Genomic DNA, 19,379 nt, shown 5'->3' on the forward strand with positions numbered 1-19,379 from the left:
TCTTCTCACTCAACTTATTTTGTTTTGGATAATAGTCATTTTTCATAAAAATATATAACATGTAATGGGTTTGTTGTTATTTTTAAATGAATTATTTAAACAGCTTGTTTTTTTTCATTTTGTTTTGTATTTTTGAGGCAGGTTCTCACTCTGTCACCCAGGCTGGAGTGCAGTGGCTTGATCTCAGCTCACTGCAACTTCTGCCTCCCAGGTTCAAGCGATTCTCCTGCCTCAGCTGCCCGAGTAGCTGGGATTACAGACACATGCCACCACGCCCACCTAATTTTTTTATTTTTAGTAGAGACAGGGTTTCACCATGTTGGCCAGGCTGGTCTCGAACTCCTGACCTCAAGTAATCCCCCAACCTTGGCCTCCCAAAGTGCTGGGATCACAGGCGTGAGCCACCCCGCCCAGCCAATAACTTGTTTTAATTTCTCATACATTAATATATATAAATATAACCCTCATCAACAAAAACTCTTTGGACTCTTCATTAATGTTGACAAATGTAAAGGGTCTTGTGGCCAAAATGTTTTGAGAACGGCTACTTTGAAGGAGCTGAGTAGCTTTAATATGCCTGTGTTGAGAGCAGATACCGATAAAGGGAATGCCTAACTTAAGCAAGTACGTGTTGGTCTTTCCCCCTAGGTTATGAACTCTTAGAGAGGACTCAGGTCGTCTTTTATTTTCTCTAATGTCTAGCACAGAGCCTTATAAATAGTAATGATGATAACAATTGCAGCAGCTTTTAATCTTTGTTAGCTCATTTAATCTTTATTCTGTGAGTAGATATTAATTTGAGATATAATTTGCATAACCAAAAATTTACCATTTTAAAGTGTACAATTGAGTGGTTTTAGTATATTCACAGGGCTGTGCAACCATCTCCACTGTCTTAATACCAGAACATTTGCGTCCCCCAGAGAAACTTCATACCCATTAGCAGCCACATCTCATTTCCCTCACTCCTTAGCAACCACTCACTAATCAGCCATGTTTATGAGCTAAATTCTTCTCTATCTCTGTGGATGCCCCTGTTCTGGACATTTCATATGAAATGGAATCCTACAATATGTGGCCTTTTATGGCTTTTTTCACTTAGTGTTCGAGGGTCACCCATGTTGCAGCATGTGTCGGTACTTCTTTCTGCGGCCAAACAATATTCCATCTTATGGATACACCACGTTTTGTGTATCCGTTCATCAGTTGATGGATATTTGGGTTGTGTCTATCTTTTGGCTGTTATGAATGCTTCTATGAACATTCATATAAAGTTTTTGCGTGAACATATGTTTTTCATTTCTCCTGGCTATATACCTGGGAGTGGAATTGCTGAGTCACATAGTAGCTGTATATTTAATTTTTGAGGAACTTACTAACTCCCTTTTTAATAGAGTTTTTATTAGGGGATAATTTTAGATTTACAGACGAATTGCACAGATAGTATACCTATCACCCAGCTTCCTCTAATATTAACATCTTACATAACCGTGATATGTATGTGAAAACAAAGCAGCCAACATTGGTACCTTACTGTTCACCAAATTCTAGGATTTATTTGGATTCTACTAGTTGTTTCACCAGTGCCCCTTTTCTGTTCCAGGATCCAATCCAGGATGTCACGTTGCGTTTATGGTTGTGTCTCCTCTGATCTGTTACAGTTTCTCAGTCTTGTTTTTCGTGTCCTTGACAGTTTGGAGGAATGTAGTGGTCAGGAGTTTTGCAGCATATCCCTCAATTGGGATTTGTCTGGTGTTTTTCTCGTGATTAGGCTGGGGCTGTGGGTTTGGGGGAAGAATACCACGGAGGTGAAGTGTGCGTCCCATCACATTAGATTAGGGGATAAGTAATATTGTCATGACTTGTCGCTGGTGATGTTAACTGTGGTCACTTGGTTAATAAGGCATGTTTGCCAGATTTCTTCACTGCAAAGTTATTTTTCTCTTGCCATACACTGTTCTTTGGAAATGAGTCACTAAGTCCTGCCTTCACTCAAGAGGAGACATGGATTAAGCTGAAACTCCTAGAGGGAGATGTATTTACCTATTTTATTTGCAATTCTTTTGTAAGAAAGATTTGTTCCTTTTCTCCCATTTATTTACTTATTCATTTATTTATGTCAGTATGGAATAACATACTTATTTGATACTTTGGGTCATAATCTAATAGTATACTAATTTGCTCAAATCATCTCAGCATTGGCCTATGGAAAATCTTTCCTGTGTCCCTTTGGCATTTCCTCATCCTTTTAAAGTGCTCCCTTGCCTTCTGACACTATAGCATGCTCTGGGCTCATCTTCCATTTTCCCTTTCCCATGCCTAGAGTCAGCCATTCCTTCAAGGAGTCACGAGACATGGTGAAGTAATTTGCCCAAGGTCACACACTAAGTCAGTGGTAGAAACAGGATTCCATCCAAAGCAGTCTGATTCTGGAACATATGGTGTTAACCAAAAAACTGGATAACATGCAGCTGATTTATTATTATTATTGAAGGTGCATTGGCAGTTTCTGCTCATGTTCCATCTATGTGGGAGCCTTAAGGAAAGAATTTATAGTCACTTTACACTAATTATTGTGCTCTGTTTTTTTTGTTGTTGTTTTTTGTTTTGTTTTTGAGATGGTGTCTCACTGTTACCCAGGCTGGAGTGCAATGGCATGATCTCGGCTTTGCAACCTCTGCCTCCCAGGCTCAAGTGATTCCTCTGCCTCAGCCTCCCGAGTAGCTGGGACTACAGGCGTGCACCACCACACCTGACTAATTTTTGTATTTTTCGTAGAGACAGGGTTTTACCATGTTGCCCAAGTTGGTCTCGAAGTCATGACCTCAAGCGATCCGCCCAAAGTGTGGCATGAACCACCGTGCTCAGCTGCAATGTTGTTACTAAGCTTTGTCTTTCTATCTGTAGCAAGATAGGTCCCCTCTTGTAATGCACACTGGTAGTAGCCCATACTTAAGAATAGCCAGTTACATCCTGCTTGCATCCCACCCCAAAACTAAACAAATCCCGCATGATGTCGTGAGCTGGTTAGGAAGAATCATTTTAGGGCATGTCGTCAGCACCACCTTAGATTCTGCCCTCATTTCCTTCTTAGACCAGCCAGTCTTTTGCACACAGAGATCTTTTTCACTCCCTTTTCCCAGCCCTTCTCTAGCTAGTTACCCCCTCTATTAGTCTGTTTTCATGCTGCTGATAAAGACATACCTGAGACTGGGCCATTTACGAAGAAAGAGGTTTAATTGGACTTACATTTCCATGTGGCTGGGGAAGTGTCACAATCATGGCGGAAGGCGAGGAGGAGCAAGTCACATCTTACATGGATGGTGGCAGGCAAAGAGAGAGCTTGTGCAGGGAAACTCTTCTTTTTAAAACCATCAGATCTCGTGAGACGTACTCACTATCAGGAGAACAGCACAGGAAAGACTTGCCCTCATAATTCATTTACCGCCCACCAGGTCCCTCCTATAACATGTGGGAATTCAAGATGAGATTTGGGTGGGGATGCAGCCAAACCGTATCACTCCCAGAAATATTTTTGCTCCTTTACCTTTTTTTATTCTTCCTCTTTTGTAGAATGAAAAATAATCATTTTCAGAGAGAAAATATACCATAGTGCTAGTGACACACTCCCATCAAGGAAAATAAAAGCTGTAAGATTTGGTATAAGCTTCTCAAATTTTTTTATTCTTTATTTTTTATTTTTTTGAGACAGAGTCTTGCTCTGTCACCAGGCTGGAGTGCAGTGGTGGCGCGATCTCAGCTCACTGCAAGCTCTGCCTGCCGGGTTCATGTCATTCTCCCGCCTCAGCCTCCCGGGTAGCTGGGACTACAGGCGCCTACCACCACACCCGGCTAATTTTTTGTATGTTTAGTAGAGATGGGGTTTCACCATGTTAGCCAGGATGGTCTCGATTTCCTGACCTCGTGGTCTGCCCGCCTTGGCCTCCCAAAGTGCTGGGATTACAGGCGTGAGCCACCGTGCCTGGCTAATCTTCTCAAATTATGCCTACTTTTCTTCAGGTGTAAGCATTCAAACGAAATAAAAAATCTGTTTTTAAGTTCTGAACAGTTAGCATTCTTTTCATTGTATATATGCAAGGTTTTGTTCACTTAAATGCATTAAATAATCTTAGAATCAAATTAAGATCCAGTTACCAATCAAAACCATGTATAAGTTAGGGATCCTCCCCCTTTTACTGCTGATTTCAAGTATGTGTCATCTACTTTTTTAAAGACTTATCCCTAGAAGTATGGGTAAGCAGGGTTGAAGTTTTCACTCAATTAGCCATGTAGCTAAGACAGATTACCCAACTGCCTGGACAGGGCATTTACAGGTGTCACAGAACCTGAGGGATGTGGCCGCGCTCAGCCTTTCAGCCATGCTCTGTATTTAATTTTGTCAGTATATCCAGATTGGTCAAGCTCCTTTGTGATTGTCTGCAAAACTCAAAAGACTAATCTGTGTAAATTAGGATGTCAGATTTTCAGAGACCAAATACTGTATCAGCAGTACATTGTTTTAAGAATCCTTGGCCAGGCGTGGGGGCTCACGCCTATAATCTCAGCAATTTGGGAGGATAAGGCGGGTGGATAACTTGACATCAGGAATTCGAGACCAGCCTGGGCAAGTAGCGAAACCTCATTTCTACTAAAAAATGCAAAGATTAGGCTGGATGCCGTGGCTCACGCCTGTAATCCCAGCACTGTGGGAGGCCAAAGTGGGCGGATCACTTGAGGTCAGGAGTTCAAGACCAGCCTGGCCAACATGGTGAAACCCCGTCTCTACTAAAAATACAAAAAAGTTAGCCGAAAGTGGTGGCATGCGGCTGTAATCCTACCTACTCAGGAGGCTGAGGCAGGAGGGCAGGAGGATTGCTTGAACCTGGGAGGTAGAGGTTGCAGTGAGCTGAGATCACGCCACTGCACTCCAGCCTGGGTGACAGAGCGAGACTCCATCTTGAAAATAAATAAATAAGAATTTTTTAGGAAAGTTACTGTGAAGGCTAAGTTGTAACTGCAAGTTTGGAGTGAAATCAGATTGGAGGGGTGCTGTTTGATACCCTTAATAGCCAAGCATCTGTCTCTGCTCTAGAGGTGCATCTCCTCAAGATATCCTATAATTTGCTGGTCAGAACATATTTTCCCTCTTTGGAATTTAAAAAAAAAGAAAAAAAGATTTCAGATTGTCTGTCTTTCTATTGAGAAGGTCTCTTAGAATCCGTTGATTAGATCAGTAGCTTTTGATAGTACCATCGTGTTTCCATTTGACTTTTCAAACATTTTTCAGCTGACCATTACCAGCTTTGTTAGGGGTAAACTCAAGAGAGTTACATCTTTTACACATTGATTTTTCCAGATTTTGCAAATGTCACTCTAAATGGATAATATTTTCTAATTGGGAGTTGTGGCAGGGGTAGTTATTACTGTTTTTTGCTTGTTCATGCTATTTTTTACTTTGTTACTAATTGTATTTTTTCCAGTTTCAGGCCATTTCATAATTCTGAATCATGTCTGATAACGGAGAACTGGAAGACAAGCCTCCAGCACCTCCTGTGCGAATGAGCAGCACCATCTTTAGTACTGGAGGCAAAGACCCTTTGTCAGCCAATCACAGTTTGAAACCTTTGCCTTCTGTTCCAGAAGAGAAAAAGCCCAGGCATAAAATCATCTCTATATTCTCAGGCACAGAGAAAGGTAAATAGCGCTCGTGGCTTTCAGAGTCTCAGCATTGATTTATTATTGTACGTTACCCATGTTGATAACTTTTATGGTGAGAACATTAAAACAGATCATGAAAACAATCGATGCTAATATACAGGCACTATTAAAAAGGCTGGTTTATTTTAAATTGTGATTTTTAAAAGAGAATAAAATGTAAATTTGTTTCTCATCCTGCTTGTTGCGGCCAATGAATTTCTATATTCATCTCCTTTGTTTTCTGAGACCTTGGCCATATTTTAATGAGATTTGTGACATTTGAGGGAGACCTGCTATTATAAGAATGGTGACATAGGGCCCACAGTCCCCTGTCTGAAATCCCTGGAGCCAACTGTGTTTTGGAATTAAGAGTTTTTGTGATTCTTGGGTAGTAAATACTGTCTTTTACCAGATGTTCTATAATGCCCTCAGAAGTGTCAGAGGCAGCCTCAGTACTCACAGTTTGATGTGTCCTTAGCAAAATATATGTCTAGTTCAGGGTTTCTCCTGACCTCATGACCCACCCTCCTCGGCCATCCAAAGTGCTGGGATTACCAGCGTGAGCCACCGCGCCTGAGGTTCAGGGTTTCTCAACCTCGACTCTATTGACATCTCGGAGCCAAATAATTTGTTGTTGCAGGGACCTATCCCCTGGGGGCAAAGTTACTCCAATTAAGAATCACTGGGCCAGACACAGTGGCTCGTGCCTGTAATCCCAGCACTTTGGGAGGCCAAGGCAGGCAGATTGCTTGAGCTCAGGAGTTCAAGACCAGCCTGGGCAACATGGCAAAATCCCATCTCTACAAAAATACAGAAATTAGCCGGGCATGGTGGCACATGCCTGTAATCCCAGCTCCTCAGGAGGCTGAGGTGGGAGGATGGCTTGAGCCCTGGATGGAGAGGTTGGAGTGAGCCAGGGACATACCACTGCACTCCATCCAGACTGTCTCAAAAACAAAAAGAACCGCTGGTCTAGTCACACAAAGGTGGGATAAAGGCTATAAATAGTCTCAAATAAGTTGAAATTGCTAAATTAGTTTTGTTGTCAAATTTGAGGAAAAAAACTTCAGTTTTCAGGGATTTTTGGATTTTAGAATTAAATAATGGATTACAGACACTAATGGATTTTAGAATAAGGGTAAGGGATTCATTTGTTTAATCACCTTAAACATGGTAATATGGCTCTGATGGCTGGTAATAGATATAAGCAAAGATAAAGATATACCTCTTAATATTCTACATGGAGAGGTAAACCCAAGTAGAAGATGAATGGTGCTTTGTATGTAATACTCCTTAATACACATTTAAGTGAGATTATATAACTGGTGAAAATTTGAGTTAGTATTAATGAAGAATCAAGTCTTGGAGAATTTAGATTCATAGACAGGGCATAATCATGGAGCAGTTGAAAACCTGTTCATTTCATTGTATATCACCTCTTCCTAATTTTGTTTTATTAAGATTTCTTGTGAAGTTATAACTGAAAAGCCTTAATGGAAGTATGTTTTTAAAGTTTATTTAAAGGAAGCGATAAGGTGTGTGTTTGACATGTTTGAGAATGAAAAACATACTTAGGCTAGATTAGGTAAAGGTTAAAGAGGAAGATAAAGCAATGAACCAAAAATTGTGCATGGGAAGAAGACAATGAAGTGTGTATTGGAGTAGTCAGTCAGTATATTCAAAGTGGGAAAACCTAAAAATGGCAATGTAAACATGGTATTTAAAATTATGGAGGTCAGAAAAAAAAAAAAAAGGATAAAGGTTAACACCAGAAAAAATTGTTGAAGGAGTTCTTATTCCTTCCCTCTGGAGAGCTAGAATCCAAGGTCGAGCAGGGGAATTCTCATGATAAAGTAAAGTATACTTGGGGACAGCACTGGAAAAGTAAATGAAACAGAAAGTGTGGACAGTCTGGTGCTTGATTTTGGGTAATGGAAGTGTTTGTGAGCAAACTGAACTGCGTTTACATCAATGTGGAAGAGCACCCCCATCTCTGATCATTTTGAGAATCTTCCAGTTTTATCTTCCTTTTACTCCTCCTTTCCATTTCTTTCTCTGCAGATTACTTACCAGCTGTAGCTAACTCAAGGTCCCCCTAAGAAAGGGGGAGTGAACGTACTGGTTTCCTAGCGGGGACTCTAATTGCATTTAGGTGTATCAGTTCTTTATAGCTGTCATTGATACTCGTTCAGTTTTTATTGGTGATTTCTGAATTCTTTATTATGTTTACAGTCAACATCTAATAACTTTTTAGTGCTGATCTTAAAACTTTACAAGCTCTCTAAAAATGAACTTTGCCTTATCCAATTTTTTTCTTTCCCTTAAAAAATTTCTGTTACGGAAAATGTTAAATATATTCAAAGTAAACAGAACAGTGTAATCAATGCTGTCACCTAATTTCAGCAGTTACCATCATTCTGCCTCCACTTATTTTTCAGAGAAAATTACAATTATCAAAATGCACAAATATTAACTATACAGTTTTGACAAATGGATACACCCATATATAAGCCATAACCACTATCAAATTGAATTTGGCTTTAATTTTTTACTTTGTGTTGACATGATAGACACAATAGTATATTTTATATATATTATATAGACTATATATATGCATACTGTATACTATATATATAGTATATGTATAGTATATAATATATGTAGAGGATATATTATATATAGTATATATATAGTATGTATAATATATTTATAATATATAGTGTATATATAGTATGTATAATATATATAATATATAGTGTATATATAGTATGTATAATATATATAGTATATATAAAGGCCGGGCACAGTGGCTCACACTGTTAATCCTAGCACTTTGGGAGGCCGAGGCGGGCAGATCACTTGAGGTCAGGAGTTCAAAACCAGCCTGGCCAACATGGTGAAACTCTATATCTACTGAAAGTACAAAAAAATTAGCCGGGAGTGGTGGCGTGCCTTTAATTCCAGCTACTCGGGAGGCTGAGGCAGGAGAATCACTTGAATCCGGGAGGTGGAGGTTACAGTGAGCCAAGATCGTGGCACTGCACTCCAGCCTGGGGAACAGAGTGAGACTGTCTCAAAAAAAAAAAAAAAAGTATATGTATATATATGTATATAAAACATCCTTGTACCTACCATCCAGCCTAGAATTTTATCAGTACCTCTGAAGTCCCCATCTGCTATACCCCATCCTCACCTTCTCTTCGTCCCCAATATCCACCATTCTGCATTCTGCATTTTTATTGTAATTTTATAACATATCTAGTCACCCTCAAATATGTATGGTTTAGGCATGCCTGTTTGGGAACCTTTTATGAATGAAATTATGCTGTCTGCATTTTTTCCACATACTTTTCACTCAGCTTTATGCTTTTGAGACTTGTTGATGTGTGTGGTGTAGTTTGTTCACTTTCACTGCTGTACTTTCATTGCTACACTGTAAATATACTGCAGTTTATTTAGCCAGTCTCCTATCTGTAGACATTTGGGTTGTTTTCATGAATAGTGTTGCTATGGATAATCTTGAACGTACATCTTACTGGACATAGGGCAAAGCTCCTCAAACTTCAGGTGATCTGTTAGTTTAGTTCTTGAATTGCTAATCAGAATCATCTGGGAAGCTTAATAAATCTGTGTTCAAACTCCATTTCATTCCAGTTGAATCAGCAATCAGCATCTTTAGGGGCTTACCCTGGCATCAGTTTTGGTTTTGTTTTTAATTTTTTAAATACCCCAGATTATACTGATGTGCAGCTCATATTAAAAACCAATGCATTGGTGGGTTATGAACTCTGTATAGTGGACAACACTAAATGAACTAGAATAATATAATCAGAGTATTGTGCACACAGTAAAAACATTGTCTTATGAAACAGTTTCTTTTAGTTATGTGTATACTGAGTCAGGATATAAAATGTATTTCTTGGTGTGGGTCCTGACCAAAGATTTAAAGGTCATTCAGAGATGTATATTTAGGATTAGAATTGCTGGGTTACAGGCTGTTCCCGTGTGTGACTTGACTAGGTTTGTCAGATTGTTTTCTAAAAGTTTTTAGTGTACGTTCTCACCCATAGAAGATGAGCGTTCCCATTGCTGAGCACCCTCAGCAACTCTGGGCGGGGTGAAATAGTAGCTCATTGTGTTTTAAATTTGCCTTTCCCTGATTACTCAAAACACTGAGCATCTTTTCGGGTTAATTGACCATTCCTGTGTGCTTTCTGTGAAATATCTGTTCAAGAGAAAGAAATATCTGTTCACTATCTGTATTAGTCTGTTTTCACACTGCTGATAAAGACATACCTGAGACTGGGTAATTTATACAAGAAAAAGGGTTTATTGGACTTAGAGTTTCACATGGCTGGGGAGGCCTCACAATCATGGCGGAAGGCAAGGAGGAGTAAGTCGTGTCCTATGTGGATGACAGCAGGCAACGAGAGAGAGCTTGTGCAGGGAAACTCCCCCTTTTAAAACCAGGAGATCTTGTGAAGACCTGCCTATGATTCAGTTACCTCCTACTGGGTCTCTCCGACAACACATGAGAATTCAAGATGAGATTTGGTTGGGGACACAGCCAAACCATATCAAGGTCTTTAATCCATTTTTCTACTTGGTGGCTAGCTTTTTTGTTTTCTATTAATAAACATTCCTTTTAGTCTATACACTAATCCTTTGCCAGTTATATGATGTTAAAGATAGTCTTCCAGGATGTGATTTGCCTTCTCACCCTTTCAGTAGTATATTTTAATGAATAGAAGTTATTAATTTTGATATGGTGGAATTGATCAATTTTTCTCTTCTTTTTTGAGACGGAGTCTCATTCTGTCACCCAGGCTGGAGTCTAGTGGCTCAATCTCAGCTCTCTGCAACCTCTGCCCCCCGGAGGAATTCAATCAATTCTCCTGCCTCAGCCTCCCGAGTAGCTGGGATTACAGGTGCCTGCCACCGCACCTGGCTAATTTTTGTATTTTTAGTAGAGACAGGGTTTCATCGTCTTGGCCAGCCTGGTCTTGAACTTCTGACCTTGTGATCCACCTGCCTCAGCCTCCCAAAGTGCTGAGATTACAGGTGTGAGCCACCGCACCTGGCCTCAATTTCTCTTTTTTATGGTTCGAGCTTTTTGTTTTTTAAGAAATTTTTGTCTAACTTGGGATCATAAAGACATTTTCCTGTATTTTTTCTATAGCTTGCGTTTCACTTTAAATCTTTGAGCTAGCTGGATTTTATTTTTGTATATTTGTGAAAAGATTCACTTTCACTTTTTTCTTTTAAACTTGGATAGTATCCCAGACCATTTATTGAGTCTTCTATTTCCCCACTGACCTATACCACCATTATTTATCAAGTTTCCATGTGAGAGTCTGTTTCTGTGTTCTCTATTTTATTCCATCAGGTTATTTGTCTGTACTCGAGCTAATAATAGCACCCTGTCTTGATTACTATATCTTACCATCTTTTTTTTTTTTTTTCTTTGAAGCAGGGTCTCACTCTGTGACCCAGGCTGGAGTGCAGTGATGTGTCTTGGATCACTGCAACCTCCACCTCCCAGATTCAAGGGATCCTCCTGCCTCAGCCTTCCAAGTAGTTGGGACTACAGGTGCACAACACCATGCCCAACTAATTTTTGTATTTTTTTTGTAGAGACAGGCTCTCATATGTTGCCCAGGCTGGTCTCAAACTCCTGGGCTCAAACGATCTGCCAGCCTTGGCCTTCCAAAGTGCTGGGATTACAGGCGTGAGCCACCGCACCTGGCTGTTATATTGATTATTAATGCCTGATAGAACAAATCTCTTAACCAGATTCTTCTTCAGAATCCTGTTAATTGCTTTGGCTTTTTGCATCTTTCTATAAATTTTAGAATCTGTTTATCATGTACTTTAACAGAAAAAAAAACCTGTGGCTACTTTGATTAGAATTGTGTAGACTTTGGGCTGGGCACCGTGGCTTATGCCTGTAATCCCAGCACTTTGGGAGGCCGAGGCAGGCAGATCACGAGGTCAGCAGAGCAAGACCATCCTGGCTAACAAGGTGAAACCCCATCTCTACTACAAATACAAAAATTAGCCAGGCGTGGTGGCAGGTGACTGTAGTCCCAGCCTGGGTGACAGCGAGACTCCGTCTCAAAAAAAAAAAGAATTGTATAGACTTTGTAGGGCAAATGGGGGAGAATTGCATCCACCTTTGTAGTTGAGGGTGGGGAATCTGCAGAGCCTTTGTGTAGCCTGTTTACAGGGAAGTTTAGTTGCACGTCGTTTTCAGTCTCAGAGAGACAGAGATGTGTGGAATGTTTAGAGGGTAGGATGCTTCTTGATTCCTCCTGTTTCCTGGAGCTCTACCTCCCTTTCCTCTTACACTTACTGCTCCTACCTGGAAGCTGAAACACAGCCCAGTCACTGGGGCCCAGCTTTCGGCATTAGGAATGAGGGAGAACCTTGTGTGTGTTTACACATCCGTGCTTTTGTGAACATAGAAATAACCTGTTCTGCTGCTCTCACTGGATTATCCTGTTCATCACCCTAGTGGTTGCCTCTGGGTCCCCTCATTTCCACCCACCTTGCTTCTAGTTTCAGCCACCTGCAGCAGTTTGCAGAATCATTTTCCCACCGACATCCTAACTGCTGCTTCTCTCGCTAGTCTTATCCTAATTGCTTTTCATTCTTCAGCATTCCTCGTGGATTTTATTCTGTGAAACACTCGGTTTTGATGTAGAAGGGAGAGAACTACAGTCTGTGCTCAGTACATCATCTTGAAACAGAAGAGTCTAAAAGGCAAACAATTGTATTTCCATTTTTTAAAAATCATAATGACCTTAAGACTTTTGCCATCTCTAATGTAAGGCCTGATCTAGAGATAATTCATTTTATTCCACTAAAAAATTTACATCCCTTACTGCTTTCCTTACTAAAGAAACAGCTAATATTTTTATAAAAAGAAAATAAAGACTCTAGGATGTTTTCAGTTATTAATTACTGGTTTTAATTGGCATCACCAAAAAACTTGAAAATTAGAAATCCTTTTGGATCGTGCCATTTTAGGGCAACTTGACAGAACAGATCTTTTTTCCATGCTTGCTAATGTGTGTACTATGTGAATAATCAGAGATGAGTGATAAAGCAGATAGTGTCCCTGCTCCCGTGACAGCAATCTAAAACCATGGTATAGAATTAGAAGCTATGAAAAGTGGTACAGAGGTAGTGTAAGACATCTGCCTAATCTGGAATGTCTGGGAAGGCTTCCTGAGGAAGGGGTAATAGAGCTGAAGACTGCAGGGTGGGTAAGGAAAACGATAGTTACAAAGTGTGTTCCATGCCTGGGAAAGAGCCTGTTTCAGTGGCCCACCTTCAGGAGGGATCAGAGCACATCCCTGGAGCTGAGTGCCGCCCGGTGTTATTGGAAAGCAGAGAGGGAAGGAGAGAGAATTACAGCAGGGTGTATGTAGGCACTACAGACAGCAGAAGAGGCTGAAGAGGTAGGCAGTGACCAGGTCATAAAGGGCCTTGTATTCTATGCTACAGAGCTCAGATTTTATCCTGTTTCCTGGGGAGCCATTACAGATTTTTAAACAGGGGAAAGACCTGGCCATCTCTCTGTTTTAGATAGGAAAGAATGGTAGGTATATAGAAAATAGGTTTTGTTCGAAGTGTGAGAGTGAAGTTGGAAACTAGTTAGGAGGCTTTTGCAGTAGCCCAAGTGAGAAATGGCCTAACTAGTCTACTAGTTTCAATAATGAAAATGTGAATGAGCCATTTGACTTTTTAAAATAAGCTTTGTTCATACAGCTAGAGTTGAATGGTATTGTCTTTATTAACTAAAGCAATTTTCACATCTAGCTGTTCAGCCTATAAGCACCTTCACTTCTGGTTGGTTATGACTTAGATCTGTAAACAACCTTTCTGATTAAAAAAATGAATTCTGAGATTAATAATAGTAGCCCGTACTTCTCTGCCTATTTCCTAGAGGAGTGGTCCCCAACCTTTTTGACACTGGGGTAATGGTTTCATGGAAAACAATTTTTCTTTTTTCTTTTTTTTTTGTTTCATCTTGTTGCCCAGGCTGGAATGCAATGGCGCGGTCTCAGCTCACTGCAACCTCCGCCCTCCTGGGTACAAGCAATTCCCTTGCCTCAGCCTCCCGAGTAGCTGGGACTAGAGGTGTGCGCCACCACGCCCAGCTAATTTTTTTGTATTTTTAGTAGAGACAGGGTTTCACCATGTTGACCAGGCTGGTCTCGAACTCCTGACCTCAGGTAATCTGCCCACCTCGGCCTCCCAAAGTGCTGGGATCACAGGCGTGAGACACCGCGCCCGGCCGGAAAACAATTTTTCTATGGGGCTGGCGGGGGAGTGGTTTTGGTATGAAACTCTTCCACCTCAGATCATCAGACATTAGTTAGATTCTCATAAGGAGCATGCAACCTAGATCCCTCGCGTGCACAGTTCACAATAGGGTTCGCGCTCCTATGGGAATCTAACACTGCCACTGATCTGACAAGCGGCAGAGCTCAGGTGGTGATGCTCACTCCTCACTGCTCACCTCCTGCTGTGCCGCCGAGTTCCTAACCGGCCATGGACCTGTACTGGTCCACGGCCCCAGGGCTGGGGACCCCTTTCCTAGAGAATTCTCTGCTGTGTGATGGAATTTGAAGCTATTGCACATCAAAAGAACAAAGGAGGAATTACTTATGGTTAGACTAGAAACAGAAGAGTCTTCCTTTTAAACAGATAAAGGGTTTCTTTTATTTGTTTGTTTAGCCTTAGACTGTAGCTTGAAAGCAGTCTAAAAGGTAGTGGCCCTAGAGAATGTGACAGCAGCCTACTTAGGATTCTTTTCAGTACCTTTTGTCAACATGTGACTCAGGGTCTCTGCCTCTTGGCTGAAGGTTGCTGCCTGCCTGCTGCTGCTGTTTTGTTGTCTAATGAAGTTGGAAAATGATTCTAAGAATCTTTTTTTCTCCTAGGACACTAGTTAAATTGTTCATTTTATTAAAAGTTTTTTGCCCTGGTCTGTTACTTCCCATCAAGTGATCTGGTTGCCTGGTGAACCTCCCGTAGATGGTTGTGTTTGATAAGCAGAAGTGGGAAGTTGACCTCCTTTTATTTTATGAAACATGAACAGATTTCAGATTTCTCCAAAGCTAAGATGTCACATGTAGGGGTCCGTCGCGCAGACCCTGACCCAATGACGGATGAATAACTTACACTGACACAGATGTTATGCTTGTCAGTCCAGCTGAGAGTCCGGGCCGCTTACAGACTCCAAGGAGAGTGCTGTAAAGCGTTGCAACCATCGGCCTCAACTAGCCAACGAAGCTTGCATTTATTTATTATAGATTAATTGACAGAGGCTTGAGTCAACACACCTGTGGGTAATTCACCTGGTCGCCCCTACCCTGGAGAGGGCCATCTTGCCCACGAATGATCAAAGGTTAGTCTTAGGACCACATGAGTAAACAAGCTCTTTAGATAAACTACTTTATATTCCTTTGTGTCTGTACCTTAAGCTCTCTGGCTCCTGAAAAGAGAATCTGGCTACCTTCAGCCAGACTTTGAAGCTATGCAAAACTCCCCGGCCTTCCAAGAAGGTTTGCTTTTTTCTATTCCTATAATTTCTTCTGCCATCCTGACTGAACCCCCACATCTACATAAATTTATTTTGATTGGCCCTCTATTTCTGGGCTTCTAGAGTTGTTATATAACAGTATTAAAGACATTCTGTTGGTATAGCAATATCCTTCCAGCACATTGTTCAATTCGAGACATGCTTTAGTATCTTTTTGCTTTAGACACTGTTTCTAATATCCCTTCCTTTTCCCATTGAGACTATTAAAATACAGAGAGTACCTGTATGTGTGTTATGTAAAAACAAATGGCATTAAACAGATTTTTAGGATTTTATGTTTATTTTGAATGAACTAATGTGACTCTATCTCAAGTTCTGCTTAATCGTTTTTGTGTTTTTCCTTTAACTTTTTACTCTATACTCCTATCATATATGAAACTTTAATATATTTCTCTAAACTCTTAACATTTCCAAGTTGAAGAATATGACTAGGCCTTAGACACAGCAGGAACCAGGAATACTCTTGCTAGATATGTTATCTCTCACCCTTCTTTTTATATTTTTTCTTATTTTATACTTATTTCAGAATGTTTTTTCTCTGTGTGTTAAGAAATATAATTCCTGGGCTGGGCGCGGTGGCTCACGCCTGTAATCCCAGCATTTTGGGAGGCCGAGGCAGGCGGATCACGAGGTCAGGAGATCGAGACCATCCTGGCTAAAATGGTGAAACCCCATCTCTACTAAAAATACAAAAAGTTAGCCAGGTGTGGTGGCGGGCCCCTGTAGTCCCAGCTACTCGGGAGGCTGAGGCAGGAGAATGGCATGAACCCAGGAGGCGGAGCTTGCAGTGAGCTGAGATCGCGCCACTGCACTCCAGCCTGGGTGACAGAGCGAGACTCCGTCAAAAAAAAAAAAAAAGAAATAGAATTCCTGGGCTCAGTTTCTTACAACTTCAGTCACTGGTGATAGACTGATTCTCCGGGAGCTGAGTCTGGCTTAGCTGCGGAGCTGGCTTCCCCTGCACCTGTTGCTGGAGGGTGTGTGGGAAGCTGTGCTGACCTGGCTTGAGTTAGGTGCCCACCTCGGACCAGTCATCTGTGACCATAGTCATGTACGAAAATGGCATCTTTGCCAATTGTCTGCATAGAGGAAGAGTGAGGAAGTTTCCAGAAGTAGGATGCTGAGCAGATTTTTTTAAAAGAAAGAACACATGTAATCATAGTACATTAAATTGTAAACTACTAGTTTATCGTTAACTAATAAATATTTTCTCCTGTATGTAGGGTATTCCGTTAGAAGCCAAGGGACATAAAGAAATGTTCAGTGCACTACCTCAAATTACTCAAAGTCTAGTGAAAATTGAGAGAGAGGTAATTTATGATAGACATATTAATAATTTTGTGTTTCAGTAAAGAGAATCCAGGCTTGTTTCCTTTCCCTCTGCTCCTGTCCATAACCAGCATTCCCTTCCCTCTCACTGTGACCAGATCTCTTTTAAGTTATGTGCCTAGAGAGGAGATGGACATTTGATCATAAATCCCTCATTACTAGTTAAATAAGTATTATTGTGTTTCCTACCAGTACTAAACTAGTAGTAGCTTTGTAAACAAAGAAGAGCATATGGTAACATTTCCAGTTTTATATGTATAGACTTATCAAACAGCATGGTTTTTAACTCTTTGATATTAGAAGAATCTTCTGGTTAAACACAGCATGTTGACCACATACAGAAGCATTCTATTTACTCTCCCTCCCAAGACCCAACTAAAATGACAGAAAATATACACACACACACACACACACACACGGTCAAAGAGAAAAAGAGAGGAGATAGTAGTGTGAAAGAGGCTTCAGTACACATTTGGAAGGCGGACGTGGTGGAAAATTGGCACTTGACTTGGCAGGACAGAGAAACACATAACCTAAGCGTTCGCAGAGGGGAATCTGTGAGAAGGGAACCAAGTTTCCCTTGTAAAAATTCCAGAAGTTCAAGATTTAGAGGCACACAATACTGTGTCGGAGTGGGGGTGGGATGTAATACACATGCTGGAAAGAAGGGGGATTAGTTGAAAACCAACATAGAAAGTGTCAAAGGCCCCCCAGGACTCCTCCTTTACACCCCACACATCCATGTAAATGTAACCCCCATCCTCTGGAAGGAAAAAAGAATAAACTGGGATTTACATTTATTTCCAGAGAATTTAAACCAGAGAAGCCTCTGTTCTTATCAGGGGAGTCAGGAAAAGTTGAAGCACCAGAATAAAGAAGGTGACTTCATGCAAGTCAGCATTTTCAACTCCTTTCCCCATCCTGCTTTCAGAATACCTGTAGCCTGACTCACAGCCTCAGACAGGAGATTGGAAGGTTTTTCTCTGGATAAACAATGGCCTGGGGAAAAAAATACTTTAGGTACCTTGCATGCATGCTGTCCTTATCTTTAGTGTTAAGGTTGGCTTAACTCCCAGTTAGCTTTTTAATACTTTTCTGTATGAGTAGACAGTAAAGGATCACGCGACATTTATGAAAAACCCTTTATAAATGAGAGGGAGAGTCCAAAACAATAGGGATAAAAACAGGAACTTAAATAGACAGTGTAAGGAGAAAACAACCCCCAAACTGCAGCCTGTGCATACACACATACTGTATAATCTTCAAAGAGAGGAGATAGAGGAATCCATGAAACAAGAAAAGAGTTCGCAGAGAAAGAATGATCAGAGAACAATGGAAAACAGTTCTTGGAATATCAACATATAAAATTACCAAAACAAACAAAAGATAGCAATAGAAAGAAGAGTGGAAGATAATCAAGAAAATTCTCCCTGCTGGAGTGGTGGCCCACACCTGTGATCCCAGCACTTTGGGAAGCCAAGGCGGGTGGATCACTTGAGATCAGAAGTTCGAAACCAGCCTGGTCAACATGGTGAAATCCTGTCTCTACTAAAAATACAAAAATTAGCTGGGCTTGGTGGCATACACCTGTAATCCCAGCTACTCAGGAGGCTGAGGCAGGAGAATCACTTGAACCTGGGAGGCAGAGGTTGCAGTGAGCCAAGATTGCGCCATTGCACTCCAGCCTGGGCAACAGTGCAAGACTCTGTCTCAAATAAAAAAAGAAAAGAAAAGAAAATTCTCCCAAAGAATTAAACAGAAATACAAAGATGGAAAATATGAGAGAAAAGATAACAGTTAAAAGATCTGACTAATGATGATTAAGTGGAGGACATAGTGACTTCTAGCTCTAAAATGGTGGTGTAGAAGCACGCTGGCTTCACTCACTCTGCCCTGCCACCACAGAAAACCAAGAACATACAGCACTAAGATGATCGCCAGCAACATCCAAGAACTCAGATATGAGAAGGAGACAGTTCCCAGGGGCACAGAGAAATGAAAGAACTCCAGGCATGCTGTAAGAATCGGACTTCCGTATCTGCAACACCCTTTCCCCCTGTCCGCCTGGCGCCAAGTGTGGGAAAATCTCCCCCAATTCACAGTTTCTACACGGCAAAAAGTGAGATTGAAGAGGACAACCACCTTCCCCACCATCTTGGGTTCCCTGGCAGGAGGCCTGTCCCTGCCTTAGCCCACAGGCGGCATAGGGAGAACTACCCTGAGGACAGCCAGAGGCAAAGGAGGGAGGCGGGATTACTGTTTCCAGCCTTGGAAACCCTGCTGTATAACTCAGCCAAAGGGGATGCCAAATAGAGCAGCTGTTCAGCAACACCATGTGGTAGGAGGTTTATTCCACAGGACCCTTGGCAAGAACCCTTAGCCACCCTTCCTGTACTGCTACCAGAATATCCCCTTGGGGACTCCTCTCTCCCATTTAGGATGGGCTGCACTCTGCTAGAACCAAGGCAAACCTGGGCTTATGGTGCCATTTAGTGCTGGAAAGGAGGCAGCAACCTAGGCACGGGGGTGAGGAAAAGAAAGAAAATCAACAGGTAAATTACAGAGACTCTCTAAGCAAACATATCCAATAAAAACCAGACTAAATATCCTCGTACTTCTTTGAAAAATGGCTTAAAATTTTCCAAATTTAATGAAAACTGTAAACCCACAGATTCAAGAAATTTAACAAAATTTGAGCATAGGAAACATGAAAACTACACCAAGGCTTACTGTAATCAAA

The 19,379-nt window shown here is 41.2% G+C and overlaps 1 protein-coding gene across 1 annotated transcript in view; it reads left to right on the forward strand.

The window, feature by feature from the left end:
• Positions 1–19,379, forward strand: part of PAK2 (p21 (RAC1) activated kinase 2) — a 110,256-nt gene that overhangs the window by 54,500 nt on the left and 36,377 nt on the right. The window contains exon 2 of the mRNA XM_063661366.1: positions 5,481–5,694. Within this exon, the coding sequence (XP_063517436.1) occupies positions 5,508–5,694 (187 nt within the window). The 5' untranslated portion in view covers positions 5,481–5,507. The remainder of the gene's footprint in view (positions 1–5,480; positions 5,695–19,379) is intronic.

The sequence above is a fragment of the Pongo pygmaeus genome, chromosome 2 (genome assembly GCF_028885625.2).
Source record: "Pongo pygmaeus isolate AG05252 chromosome 2, NHGRI_mPonPyg2-v2.0_pri, whole genome shotgun sequence".
NCBI classification, from domain to species: domain Eukaryota; kingdom Metazoa; phylum Chordata; class Mammalia; order Primates; family Hominidae; genus Pongo; species Pongo pygmaeus.